Below are 14171 nucleotides of genomic sequence, written 5' to 3' on the forward strand. Positions count from 1 at the left end.
TTGTGTTCCACTGATCAGACTGGAAGAGTATTTATTGTGTTCCACTGATCAGACTGGAAGAGTATTTATTGTGTTCCACTGATCAGACTGGAAGAGTATTTATTGTTGAATATTGTACTGATTACAATGGAAGAGTATTTCTGTGTTTATTGTTGATGACTTGCGCTCCATGCTATGCAGCCTCACTGACAGACACGCGCTTCCCTCTCACAGGGGACATCATTTAGCGTGAACATGAGAAGCACTCTTGGCCCTCCCTGCGGCTGGGACAGGGGCAACAGAAAAGCCCTTGGATATCTTGGAACTGGATATGAATGACTGGGCGAGGTGTGTGTGTGTGTGTGTGTGTGTGTGTGTGTGGGGTGGGGGGTGTTGGAGTAAATGGAGCACTTCCAGCCTCAGAGTCGACTAAGTCACACCTGACATCACACTGCCACCTGCTGCACAAACCTGCTCAACACACCCACACCACGTCACTCTCACACACACACACACGTGCATGCACGCACGGACGCACGCACGCACACAGATCCACTTGAAAAAGCCTTCTACAGTCAGAGAGAGAGAAAAAGGAAGAGGAAGAGAGAGAGTGAGATGGATGGCGTAAGAGAGAGACAGGAGTGTGTTGAGAGGAGAGCAGGAGTGTGCTGTGAGGGTGGTGTACGGTGTGAGAGGAGTGTGTTGTGAGGATGTGTACGGTGTGAGGAGAGAGGAGTGTGTTGTGAGGATGTGTACGGTGTGAGGAGAGATGAGTGTGTTGTGAGGATGTGTATGGTGTGAGGAGAGATGAGTGTGTTGTGAGGATGTGTACGGTGTGAGAGGAGTGTGTTGTGAGGATGTGTGCGGTGTGAGGAGATGAGTGTGTTGTGAGGATGTGTGCGGTGTGAGAGGAGTGTGTTGTGAGGATGTGTACGGTGTGAGATGAGTGTGTTGTGAGGATGTGTATGGTGTGAGAGGAGAGGAGTGTGTTGTGAGGATGTGTACGGTGTGAGATGAGTGTGTTGTGAGGATGTGTATGGTGTGAGAGGAGAGGAGTGTGTTGTGAGGATGTGTACGGTGTGAGAGGAGTGTGTTGTGAGGATGTGTATGGTGTGAGGAGAGGAGTGTGTTGTGAGGATGTGTATGGTGTGAGAGGAGAGGAGTGTGTTGTGAGGATGTGTACGGTGTGAGAGGAGTGTGTTGTGAGGATGTGTACGGTGTGAGGAGAGGAGTGTGTTGTGAGGATGTGTATGGTGTGAGGAGAGGAGTGTGTTGTGAGGATGTGTACTGTGTGAGAGGAGAGGAGTGTGTTGTGAGGATGTGTACGGTGTGAGAGGAGTGTGTTGTGAGGATGTGTACGGTGTGGTCTCACCTCTCAGCAGGTCTGAGAGCAGTGGTCCGCACTCCTCAGGGACGCTGTAGGTGCCCTTTCCAATGTTCTCAAACAGCTTATAGATGTTGTCCCCCTCAAACGGGTACAGGCTCGTCGTTATGTTGTAGCTGTCCACCACACACACACAACACAGATTCCATATTTGTACTCTTGAATGTAATATCCACACAGGAGGACACAAGACTCCATGACATGGAGGCTTTTACGTTTCTACAGTTATCCAGGTCAGAAGACGGATGAAATGATTCCCTCCTGAAGTCAAAAATTCTCAAGACATTAAGACATTTTGCATTCTGCTAACAATGTCTGAGGTCAGTCTGGGTTGCACAGAGAGCGGACACCTGGGCCATCGGCACCTGCCCTTCTATAGTCATACGGCAGCCATTTTGGGTTTCTACGCTTATGTGCAATTTATGAAAAACAAAAAAAGCAAAAGCAAAAGCAAAACTTAACCCTTATATTTAACTATAGAACATCATCATCATCATCATCATCATCTTCCTCAGGATGTGTGGGCTGGTGCTATAGGCTCTGACTCACAGTGTGACGCCGGCGGACCAGATGTCCACTTTGAAGCCAGAGAAAGTGTCCAGGCCGTTGGCAATCTCTGGGGGCTGGAATGCCGGGGAGCCCTGACTCGTGCGGCACGTGTCGTCCTCCGCGAACGGGTGCAGGGCCTGCGGAGTGGGGGTCAACACAGGTCACACACATATCAGATGGGAGGTCACGGAGAGGTCAGTGATAACAAAAATAAAATTATCAAAAAAACGTGATCAGCGCTAGCAATGACCTGGTGCGCTCCGTGAGTCAGCTGCCGTGTGAGAGCAGAAACACTGAGGTGACACTGGAAAGCCTCTGGGCAATGAGTCAGACCACAACACCTCTCCTCTGTGTATGTGTGCGTGTGTGTGTGTTTCACAATACAGAACTTTTTTTCCATCATCATGGGGATTGCAGAGACCCAATTAAGACCTCTTAACAATATTCTCCAGCTCCTCTTTACTCTCTACTTAGAAGCTAGCTGGGGTTCTCTGAAGTACCCCTTGGAGAGTTCTCAGGGTTCTCGGAAGGACCCTTGAGGAATACTGTTCTCTCGGCTCACCTCGGCCACGCCCAGATCGGAGATCTTCAGAGCGCCATCCGTGGTCAGCAGCAGATTGCCCGGCTTAATGTCTTTGTGGACGATTCCCTGGCTGTGCAAATACTCAAGGCCATCCAAAAGCTGGCAAAAGTACCTACAGGGGTGGGGAGAGAACAAAACAGCTGTTAGTTATCAATAATCTGAGACAGGTATACAGTGCACCAGTTATACAGGTTTTATTCATCCAGTTCTGCCAGTGTGTGTGTGCGTGTGTGTGTGTGTGTGTGTGTGTGTGTATGAGTCACAAAAAAATTGGGCAATAGATAAGGAAGATTCAGCGAGATAACGTACCCGTGAGCTTGGAACACTGGAAACCTCTTCTCCGGAACACTGTCCAGCATCTCTTGCATTCCACACACACAATACTCCATCACCATATACGTGCCGCCGCAGTCAAGGAAACACCAGAGGTCATAGTCACACTCAATGCTCAAAACTCATTACAGGTAGATCCTGTGTGCTTTTATGTAGTGTCTGTTGTGTGTGTGTGTGTGTGTGTGTGTGTGTGTGTGTGTGCGGCAGAGGAACCTTAACGTATAGGTTTCATCTGCAGAAAATAACAACTCTCAGACGGTTTGAAAAGGGAGTGGTCATTGGCTGTCCCCGCAATCTGCCCTAGAAACAGATGCCGATTTCCACAGGACTGATTCTGGGTGGAGATCATTGCTCCGCTGCAAAACCCCAGCTTCATAGAGCAAAAGCCCTTCCATGGGTCAGGCCTACCTCTGCATGTGACCCAGGTGATTCCTACCTGGTGAAGGATGTGAGTTAATTAGCTGGTTTAGTGAGTGAATAGAATAGAATAGAATAGAATAGAATAGAATATATACTTTTTTGATCCCGTGAGGGAAATTCGTTTCTCTACATTGAACCCAATTTAACCGAATTAGTGAACACACACAGCACACACACAGTGAGGTGAATCACACACTAACCCAGAGCAGTGAGCTGCCTGCCCAACCAGCGGCGCTCGGGGAGCAGTGAGGGGTTAACCCTCCGGTTACAAGCCCGAAGCCCTAACCAGTACACCACGGCTGCCCGCGTGTTGTGGTTGAAAAAAATATGTGGTCGGAGAGCCTTTTAGTTATTTTTAAGTATATTTTTGGGCTTTTTTATGCCTTTATTATGATAGGACATTGGAGAAGTGACAGGAAGCAAATGGGGAAAAAAGTGGGGTTGGGATCCGTAAAGGACTGCGGGGCGGGAATCAAACCCGGGGCACCAGCTGCGCCACAACTGGGGCCAGACTTTTTGTTTCTGAAGCCGCAGCATCACCCCTCTGCCCAGACTCACTGCACCCCTCTGCCCACTCTACCGATATATCAGAGGAGCGACTCACTGCACCCCTCTGCTGGCCGGTTCTACTGCCCAGCGGTCCGTGGCATGTGTGCGGTCTGACTGTCTACACAGGAGAGCGCATCGACCGAAGCGTAAACACACTCGCTCCCACTGCTGACGCTCGTCATGACTCATATCAAATACTCACACACACGTACATACACACACACACACACACGCACACAACTCATTTAACATTAATCAGGTCAGTGTAATGGACTGTAATGAAATGGTGTGAGAGGCAGCCTGAAGTCCCCTTCAGACATGGTGAAGAATGGGAGGGAGAGAGAGAGAGAAAGAAAGAGAAAGTGAGGGAGAGAAAGAGAGAGAGAGTACTTGTGTATGAGTCTCAGGGGAGCATTAGATGGCTTCTATATACTGCTACTAAATGGCTGAGTGTGAAGAGATAGCCAGAGACTGGAAGAGAAAGTGATTGAGAAAGATGGTGAGAGAGGAAGGGAGGGAGAGAGAGAGAAGAGAGGAAGGGATTAAGAGATAGAGTGAGAGCAATAGAGAGACTGGCATGCATGGAGATGGAAATAAAGAGATTGAGAAAGACAGCGCGAGAGAGAGAGAGAGAGAGAGAGATAGATAGAGAGAGAGAGAGAGAGGAAGGGAGGGGCATGTATGGAGATGGAAATAAAGAGGTTGAGAAAGAGAGAGAGAGAGGAAGGGAGGGAGGGAGAGAGAGAGAGAGAAGATGGAGATGGAATGGGTGTTCTACGGCGTCAAATGACGCAGTCAGGACTGCTTAGTCAGAAGCACTCTGCGTCAGACATACTTCAGCAGCATACACTTGTGATATGCAGGGGGATCTCTCTCTCACACACACACACACACACACACACACACTTCAATCCATTAGAGTGTCTGTAGCATCAAGAAAACAAGCCCACAATTAAAGTCTACCTAATTTAGAGAGGATGAGAAGAGGATCTGCACAGAGGAGCAATATAATCAGTCCACACACAAGCACACACACATTGAAGGAAAGGATATATTTTCTGCTTCTCTTCATTGTATAACACGTCCACCAACTGGATCACATTTTTGTGCTGAAGTCTACGTAGGAGCTGAATCTCCCTGTGGAAAAAAGGAAACACACGTTTAGCTGAAATGCACAAAAATCAGTTAACTTGCCATGAGCAAACACACAGTCCCAAAAAACTGTTCCCCTACACAAGCCCACCATTCGTCACACTTCAACTCTGTATAGGATGGTCAGAGCGTATTTAGAAACAAAGAGAAGGTTTAACTGTAGGATGCAATAGATACAAATCATGCAATTGATGAAGGACAGCCACAGACACATTAGATTTGACCAACATGCTGCTCAGTAACGCACTGCTATGCATTTAGCTGCTACGTCACTGCAGCCTGGGGCATGAGCGAAGACCCAACACAACTAACTGATCTGAGGACAGCCGCACACTCCCTCGCACACAATTATCACACAATAGTACTACTGACACACACACATCCTCTAAGATTCTTTCAGTGACTTCACACATTCTGCACAGGCAGAAGGGTGCGGAAAGGAAGGGAGGGGTGAGAAAGAGAGGAGGAGAAGAGAGAAGAGAGGAGATGAGGAGAGGAGAAGAGAGAAGGAGAGGAGAGGAGGAGAGAGGAGGAGAGCAAGGACCAAGATTCTGGCCAGTGTCAGTTTTGCGGCCAGTCACCATCACCAGTCCCCTAAGCCCACCTGTGATGCTAACTGGTTCAAGCCTTTACTAAAATAAAGAGGAAGATACACAAACAGTTTGTGTAAAAATGACTACTTTGGGCCAGTAAATATGTATATGGGTCAGCAGAAAGCTCTGGCCTCTGGGCTGAGGGACGTGTGTGTGTGTGTGTGTGTGTGTGTGTGTGTGGGGGGGGGGGGGCTGAGAAAGAGGGAATGAAAAAGACAAGGACTGTGCAAGGACTGCCTGCTCAGATTTAGTCAAGAACTGTTATAGGGCCTGCACGCCTGCGCTCGCACACACACACACACACACACACTCTTTTAAAGACGCACACAGACACGCAATGCACTCTGAAAGACAATCACAACGCGTAACAGATCTGTACACACAAACACACACACACACCATGCTTGTGTGAGAAGAACACATGCACACAACAGTTCAAGCACTCTGTCACCATGAATAAAATCACAGCGCTGCAGTTTAATGATCAAACCAACACATTAAGCTCATCCAGCTGCCCTTGTCCTGAGCATCTCTCTTAAGAGCCAGAGCCAGAGCCAGCAGGAGAGAGACAGAGGAGTCCAGCCCAGTCTGGGTCAGCGCTGGGGGCCACTTCCCTACTAAACACACACACCCATTACACACACTCCAGTGGACACTGCACACACAGGGGGGACAGGAGAGAGAGAAATGGAGGGAGAGATTTGGAGGGGAAGGAAGGCAGAAAGAACAAAAAGAAACCAAGAAGTGTGTGGGGCAGAGGAGATGGAGAGAGAGAAACAGAGAGTGTGTGTTAGAGAGAGAGAGAGAGAGAGAGATAGCTGAAGAAGAGATTCCTCTCCCCACCTATCACTACTCCACTTTATCCTCTCCACCCAGCCCCCCCTTCTCCTCTTCTCTCTCTCTCCTCCTCTCCAACCATCCCCTCCAACCCTCCTCTTCTCCTCCCCTCCTCTCCTCTACTTCACACTCCACTCCACTCCTCTCTCCTCCACTAAAACATGTCTGCTCTACCCTCTGAAGGCGTCATGGACCCCTCACCACAAATGCTGGCGATCGCTTAACACCAAAAAGAAACAAAGTTAAAGATGCACTGACTAACACTATTATAAGCAGTGTCCACTTATTTCTGCCTTCATGAAAGCACATAGATAGTTATGTGGATCAGTAACACATCCAACAGATCAGCAACAAAAATGACACTCAGCTTCAAGCTCAAGACTAAACAAGATCCTTCAGAGAAGTGTGTAGTGCACTAGACACCTGGTAGTGACTGAGATGTGGATGGTGTACTGAGACTAAAGGGAGATGAGGATGGGGTACTGAGACTAAAGGGAGATGAGGATGGGGTACTGAGACTAAGTGAGATGAGGATGGGGTACTGAGACTAAAGGGAGATGTGGATGGTGTACTGAGACTAAAGGGAGATGAGGATGGGGTACTGAGACTAAAGGGAGATGTGGATGGTGTACTGAGACTAAAGGGAGATGAGGATGGGGTACTGAGACTAAAGGGAGATGTGGATGGTGTACTGAGACTAAAGGGAGATGAGGATGGGGTACTGAGACTAAAGGGAGATGAGGATGGGGTACTGAGACTAAGTGAGATGAGGATGGGGTACTGAGACTAAAGGGAGATGAGGATGGGGTACTGAGACTAAGTGAGATGAGGATGCCGGGGTACTGGGACTAAGTGAGATGAGGATGCCGGGGTACTGGAAATGGTGTGTTGAGTGCAACTGCTCTGCTCTGCACAGCTTCAGTGATCCAGCAGCAGTTTAATTAGAGGAGCTGTTTATTCTCTCAAGGCCGACACATACCCAAACATTCCGCACACGCACACACACACAGCGGCAGGGAGTGCATGGAGACACAAACAACTAGGCTTTAACTGGACTGACTCAGACAGCTTAAACAATTAAGGCTATTTGTGTGTGTGTGTGTGTGTGTGTGTGTGTGTGTGTGTGTGTGTGTGTCTCTAAGTGATCTAAATGATATTCCAAACTCACTGATTAAGGCAGGTATTACAGCCAGATGTTGGATGAAAAAATAGAGACAAGCACAGGGAAATGCGAGAGAGAGAGAGAGAGGGAGACAGAGAGAGAGAGAGTATTACGATACCCAGTTCATACTATAGGCTGCCTATATGAATGTCTGTTTATGCACATGTTTTATTTCTACATTCTGATTACTTGTCTGTTGCTATGTCCATGTCTTATACCTGTATGTTTAATGTATACACTGCTTTGGAGAGTGAGAGAGAGAGAGAGGAGAGAGAGAAAGAAAGAGAGAGAGAGAAAGAGAGAGAGCGCAAGACAGAGTGGAGGAGAGGAGTCAGCGATTTGTGGGCCTGCAGAGCAAACTGCGTCTCTGTGGGCCAAAAATAGGCCCTGCATAGAGACGGCCATGCTGATGCTTACTGCTACATCTGTTAGAGCGTGTCTGCCCTTATTCATGTGTGTGTGTGTGTGTGTGTGTGTGTGTGTGTGTGTGTGTGTGTGTGTGTGTGTGTGTGTGTGTGTGTACACACTCAACTGGCTGCTGCACTGCGCTCTGTGCATGCCTGAGTGTGAGTGTACTCTGAAGAGTATTAACATACACACACTTACTGTAAATGCTTTTTAAAAGCCAGGAAAGCCAGAGTCATGGACAAGGTGACAGGTCTACATGGACTGCATGATACTGAATATGTGTGTTTGAGAGCGAGAGCGAGAAAGAGAAAGAGAAAGAGACTGAGACTGTGCTAGGCCTGTAGAGCTACAGCATTGGCTCTAGAATGTGTGTGTGTGTGTGTATGTGTGTGTGTGTGTGTGTGTGTGTGTGAGAGAGAGAGAGAGACTGTGCTAGGCCTGTAGTACAGCACTGGCTCTAGAATGGTGTAGTGAAGCCTGGCGTTTACAGCACTACATCTGTAGGGTTAATCACTGTGCTTGACCTGTCGCTTCAGAGTGCTGCCTATAATCGTACTGGTATGCTTGTAGCTTGCTATGTACTGCTGTGTTATGTACTGTAGATGTGGTGTGTGTGTGTGTGTGTGTGTGTTATGTCTGTACTGTATTTGTGGTGTGTGTGTGTGTGCGCACATGTTTGGGAGGCCTGCAGTGTTATGTCTGTATTCTAGGCGTGGTGTGTGTGTGTGTGTGTGTGTGTGTGTGTGCGTGCGTGTGTTATGTCTGTAGCCTGGGAGTGTGTGTGTGTGTGTGTGTGTGTGTGTGTGTGTGTGTGTGTGTGTGGGACCTGAAGAGTGTTATGTCTGTAGTCAGAGAGAGAGAGAGAGAGAGAGAGAGTGTGTGCCTCTGCAGCGTTGTGTCGGTCTCTGTTCGTTCCTGCACTCTGCGAGTCTGCTGTCCCGATAGTGACCCCTCGTCTCTTCCTCATTGCCTGAGGGTCATGTCTGGAGTTCCAAAGGCAGCACCATGGAAACAGGACGGACGTTGCGCAATGCCAGGCCAGCCAGCATGTGCCAACCAAGGACATGCCAACGGCAACACCGACGCCAGGCACCGCTGGGAACGACCACGCCGGACGAATTACTGCGCCATGCTATTTCGTATATATTCTTGTGTGTGTGTCGTGTGTGTGTGTCGTGTGTGTGTACACTGGTGATTTCAAATGTATTTTCTTCATCTTCTCAAAGCATCTCTTCACCGTTTGTGATTAATGCACTTTATACGGTGTCCCTGAAAGAAATAAACATGCTAAACCAAACTGAACTAAAACAGCACCCTGCCTGTGCCGACACCAGAACACTCTCTGGCTCGGCTTCCTCCCCTCATTCCTTGACTTCTTCACTCCTCTCTAGGCCTACTTTGAGACAGACAGGCCACTGGTATAGTCTAGGTCTACCTTGTGCATCCTCAAGAATGCAAGAGTCCACTACCGTCCAAGTGAGTTAATACACTTTGTCATCGGAAGTCATGCACACGGCTTAACGTGCACATCGGTGAGTTAATTTCCTGAACACACTCCTCATTTCCTGTCCTCTCTTCACCGTCCTGTCCAATAAAGGCTATAAAGGGGGGGGGGGGGGGGGGGGAGAAGTAGCAGATTCTCTCATGGAACCTGTGCACACAATGACAACAGCACTCCTGCAGTAATGTTTAAAACACCATGTCCTGCAGTAAGGCTTTTAAACACCATGTCCCGCACTAACATTTTTAAACATCATGTCCCGCAGTAAGGTTTAAAACACCATGGTCTAAGCTTGTAAAGTTACGACACATCTGAAATGCTGTTAATGAGTGACCACTCATAACATAAGGATATAAAGCAAAGGAACTGGGCAGGGACAGCAATAAACCCCTCATTCCTACAGGACGTTACTCTTTTTTCTAGCTACGTTTGAATGGCTGATTTCCTCTCTACCTCTGAACTTCTCGATTCTGAACCACTTTCCCACTACTGCAATCCTCTCATCTAGGCAACTGCTATCACAATGACGGGGCCAGATCACTCATTTCATCACTGTGTAATAAACTTGGACAGAGTGTATCCTAGTATCGTGGTCACACACACACACGGCAGTGGACTGTGAAAGCCTAGCCTAGTCACAAGTGAAGTCATCAGAAGGAACTAAAAAATGGCTGCGGACACCAAAGACAGAGTAGCCTATGGGCAGTGCAGTCAGAAGTGAACCACCAGAGGGATTTTTTTTTTTAAATTGGAGGCGATTTATCCAAACATGGTCAGTTCTGCAAACTTGTGTGCCTTTCTGTTTAGCCTACAACACATGCACTGACTCTAAAAGCACAAACTGTGCAGCGCCTGGCTCCAATTCTGCCAATGAGGCCGACCAATTGGATAAATATGTCCTCAGGCAGACTAAGGTAATGGGGCACCAAACTCAACCCTGCACTTTTTCCCTCACACACAGACAGCCAAGCTAACTCATCTAAAGTCGGTACTCTACTCAAAAATGTGATGCAAGGAACCTTATACCTGACGCACACACACAACTACAGTCAACCCATGACTCTTCTCTGGCTTCTGAGATCTCACAAGAATCCAAGGACCCCCAGGCCTTCACTGGACCACCCTATGTCTACTTGGGTCTTTACGTCTTTATTCATTAAGGCTACTTGTTTACTGGCTTCAGCCACGACTGCTTGCAGACTCTAAAAGTGAGCGACATGACAGGCCTTCAATTCGTGAGTCATCATTGGCAACTCCATGTCAGCCCTCTTCCGCTATATAAAGCCTGTGCCTCAGGCGCAACACACACACACACACACACACACACACACACACACACACACCGCATTAGTTAGACACACTGTTGTAATATCGCACTTTCAAACATGGGCCACATATTTAAGCACACAGTAATGCCTCACAAGTCACAACCGAAAGCAGACACAAGGTAGAAAAGAGAAGCGCACACACACACACACACACACACACACTAATTAAAGTGTTATATGTGATTACGAAACCCAAGCAGATCCACCAGAAGGGGATGATGAGGCTAAATGGAGTGTGGGAAAGGTGTGTGTGTGTGTGTGTGTGTGTGTGTGTGTGTGTGTGTGTGTGTGTGTGTGTGTGTGTGTGTGTGTGTGTGTGTGTCAGTAAGAGGGAGGAGAGGAGAGTGATAAGACCAACAAGACAAATGAACAAGGTCCATACAGAGAAAGTTGCCCAACTTAATTTCAAGGCCTAGTCCAAACATGTTTAACATATTTAACATGTTTTGGCTGCAACCGTGCTTATCAAATCTGTTCAGAGTAGAAGACACAAGGTGTCATTATAGACAACAATTCAGAACTGAACTAGCCACTACAGAACCAAAGATTCCCCAAATCTAGGGTGCAGAGCTGTCCTAGCTCGCTCCCATGTTGTAGAAACAGGAGGAAGATGAAGGCTATGAGCAGAGGAACATAATGATGACTGGGAGGAAGGGAGGGAGAGGGAGAGTTGGGCAGACAGGAAATAAAATGGCAAGAGTAAAAAAAGAGGCTACTACGAAAACAGGCAGAGTGAGCGTGAGAGGGATGCACACCACTGCAGGCCGCTCTCTGAAATGAGGAACGGGGGGAGCAGCAGCACGAGGGGGGGGGGGGGGGGGGGGGGGCAGCAGAGTGAGCGGGGGGTTGGAGCAGAGGAGCCAGGACACGCAGACCTACGTTTCACTCACTTCCTGACAATGGCCAGACAGAGCAAGGGAGGTGGGGAGAGAGAGAGAGAGAGAGAGAGAGAGAGAGAGAGGAATGCATTCTGAGGAGGAAACTCTGCTCACTCACTTCTTGATGTTGGCAAGAGAAAGGGAGAGAGAGAGAGAGAAAGAGGGAGAGAGAGAGAGAGAGCTAGAGGAGTGCATTCACTCACTTCTTGACGTTGGCCTCTCCGTTGGGGATGCGGCGCAGCTTTTTCTTCTTGAGGATCTTGACGGCGCGGCGGCACAGAGTGTCCGAGTCGAGCATCTCCTTCACCTTGCCATACGAGCCCTCGCCCAGCAGGTCCCCCATCAGGTACTTGCCCACCAGCTTGGCGCGCTTGCGGCGCGGCTGGTAGATGACCTCGGTGGAGTCGATGCGGTGGATGAAGGCGTCCATGCCCATGAGCTCGCCCTCCGTCAGGTAGTCCAGGTGCTGCAGCTCCCCCACGCTCATCTTTGGGCCGTCGGGTCCGACGGACGCTCACGCACGCGCGCACACACAAACAACGCTACAGATCCTGCTGCTGCTACTGAAGGGGAGGTCCCTCAGGATCGGCCTGCTACAGGGGATATGTGTGTGTGTGTGTGTGTGTGTGTGTGTATCCTGACGCGACAGGAATACAGTTCAATTTAAAAACACTAGCGGCATTGAGGAGGGGAAAGCGCTGAGCTGCTGCTGCTGCTGAGTGGGGACATGGGACACATTACCTGCTCCTGGTCTTCCTCTTGCATAAGTCAAAGACAGGTGGTAGCAACACTTCCCCAGAGGTCCAGTGCAAAGAAAGGGAGGAAGAAAAAAGGAGAGCAAAGTCCTTTCTCGTTTAAGAGTTATCTGTGGTTGTGAATTCTGTTGAGTTCAGTCTTAGACCTATACTGAGAGGTGATGTAAACCCAGGATCTGGCATTCTAGTGAATTTAGTCCCATGCTTTGCTGGGTCAACACTATAAGAAGCCCAGCATAGGGATAGCCTGTCTGGTTTGGCAAGTTGACCGTTCCTGTACAAATCTGTACAAAACTAATAAGAAAGCCCAGGTGAGATTCTTGGCAAGCACTCGGTTTTTGCTACATCAGAGGCGCATCAGTGACTCCAAGGCGATTCACTTACAGGACCGACAAGCCGTGGCTCCAGTGGTGCACCACAAAAACATGAACTTCCTCTTTGGTGCTTCAGGGGCAGGGCATTTTATTCCTCTTTACAATAAACCCTCATCCGCTGATCCGTCCCATAGAAAACTTCTAGTGATACCTGTAATAACAAGGACACAATGATGTCAACTATGCAACAGTCAAAATACCGATCTGGTAGTAGCAGCATATGAATGAGCTGTGACCAGTTACGTTAGCTGACTAGCTAGTTATCGTTAGCAATAGCTCGCAAATGCCAAGGTTTAACCACTCGAGTTGTAAAACTAGCACTAGATAGCCAAGTATATTATGCCAATTCAATAGTAACATTAGTACAAAAATAATTTTACTTAAGGAATTTCTGGCCGTAGTGTTACAGTAAACTAACTGACACAACAGCATTGTAATCCCCGGATCTCATAGCATCGTCCAATGGTAAATTGGAAAAAAGGTAGAGATAACTTTAAGGTTAACATTAGCTAATGTTACCCGACGTTAACGGTGTCAGTTAATGAAGTTCAGATGTAGCAGCTACGAAAACCAACTTTAATCAAACATGACTGACAATGTTCTAGGCACTGAGTTTTCAAGAATAAAATGAAAAAGCCTTGGGAAATTCATAAGTTACCTGTAACCCAAGGTTGACGTTAACCTAGCAGATAACTCAATGGAATAATCTACATTAGTTACAATAGCATTACTTATCACTTTGGGTAGCTCATTTTCTCCAGGATCATTAAGGACATAATTTTGCTAAAATAGCTAATACCAAGGCTAGTTTCATTAGCAAACTGGATGAATTGCAGACATGCCAACCCTCGCTAAACAAATGGAAACAGATTCGGCGGACAGGCTTTCTATTATAAAAGCATCATTGCAATTACTTTATCCCTAATCTTTCAAAATATGTACCTGGTTACAATAACGTTTACTCAACCAAATCCAAAGGCTCTCAGAGAGTTAGTCGACATAAACTTGACTAACGTTAGCTAACACGCTAACGTTAGCTGGCCAAATTTACTATTTGCCGACAAAATGTTACTAGCTTCATCGGGCTCGCAGTGGTCAAAGATAGGCACGCTTCCTTGACTTTACACGTTACATTAACTCTTCCAGTACCGTATAACCATTTTCAGCAATGATACGAGATAGCACGCCTCACAGCACAAATTGCTGATACTCTACACTTCATCCGCATCCGCAGGTATTATGTTAAGCTAAGTTCATACCGTACGCCAAACTGATGAATTTAACCCGTCTCAAGTAAGGTAGTCGAAGTAAGATAGCTAGCTTAGCTAGCCTGACAGCTAACGTTTATGTTGTCAAGACCAGACGGTAGGTAACAGCGGCTAGTTG

At 47.7% G+C, this 14171-nt stretch overlaps 1 protein-coding gene across 3 annotated transcripts in view; it reads right to left on the reverse strand.

The window, feature by feature from the left end:
- The window catches only part of stk11 (serine/threonine kinase 11), a 28264-nt gene that overhangs the window by 11160 nt on the left and 2933 nt on the right, over window positions 1-14171 (reverse strand). For 2 of the 3 annotated variants that reach the window (XM_062518868.1, XM_062518867.1), the window contains 6 exons: window positions 11860-12936; window positions 4851-4934; window positions 2805-2894; window positions 2475-2607; window positions 1913-2064; window positions 1352-1479 (listed from right to left, as the gene is read on the reverse strand). In XM_062518868.1, the coding sequence (XP_062374852.1) occupies window positions 1352-1479; window positions 1913-2064; window positions 2475-2607; window positions 2805-2894; window positions 4851-4934; window positions 11860-12143 (871 nt within the window). In that variant the 5' untranslated portion in view covers window positions 12144-12936. The remainder of the gene's footprint in view (window positions 1-1351; window positions 1480-1912; window positions 2065-2474; window positions 2608-2804; window positions 2895-4850; window positions 4935-11859; window positions 12937-14171) is intronic. The other variant, XM_062518869.1, reaches the window with a different exon arrangement.

The sequence above is a fragment of the Sardina pilchardus genome, chromosome 2 (assembly GCF_963854185.1).
Source record: "Sardina pilchardus chromosome 2, fSarPil1.1, whole genome shotgun sequence".
In the NCBI taxonomy this organism is placed as follows: Eukaryota; Metazoa; Chordata; class Actinopteri; order Clupeiformes; family Clupeidae; genus Sardina; species Sardina pilchardus.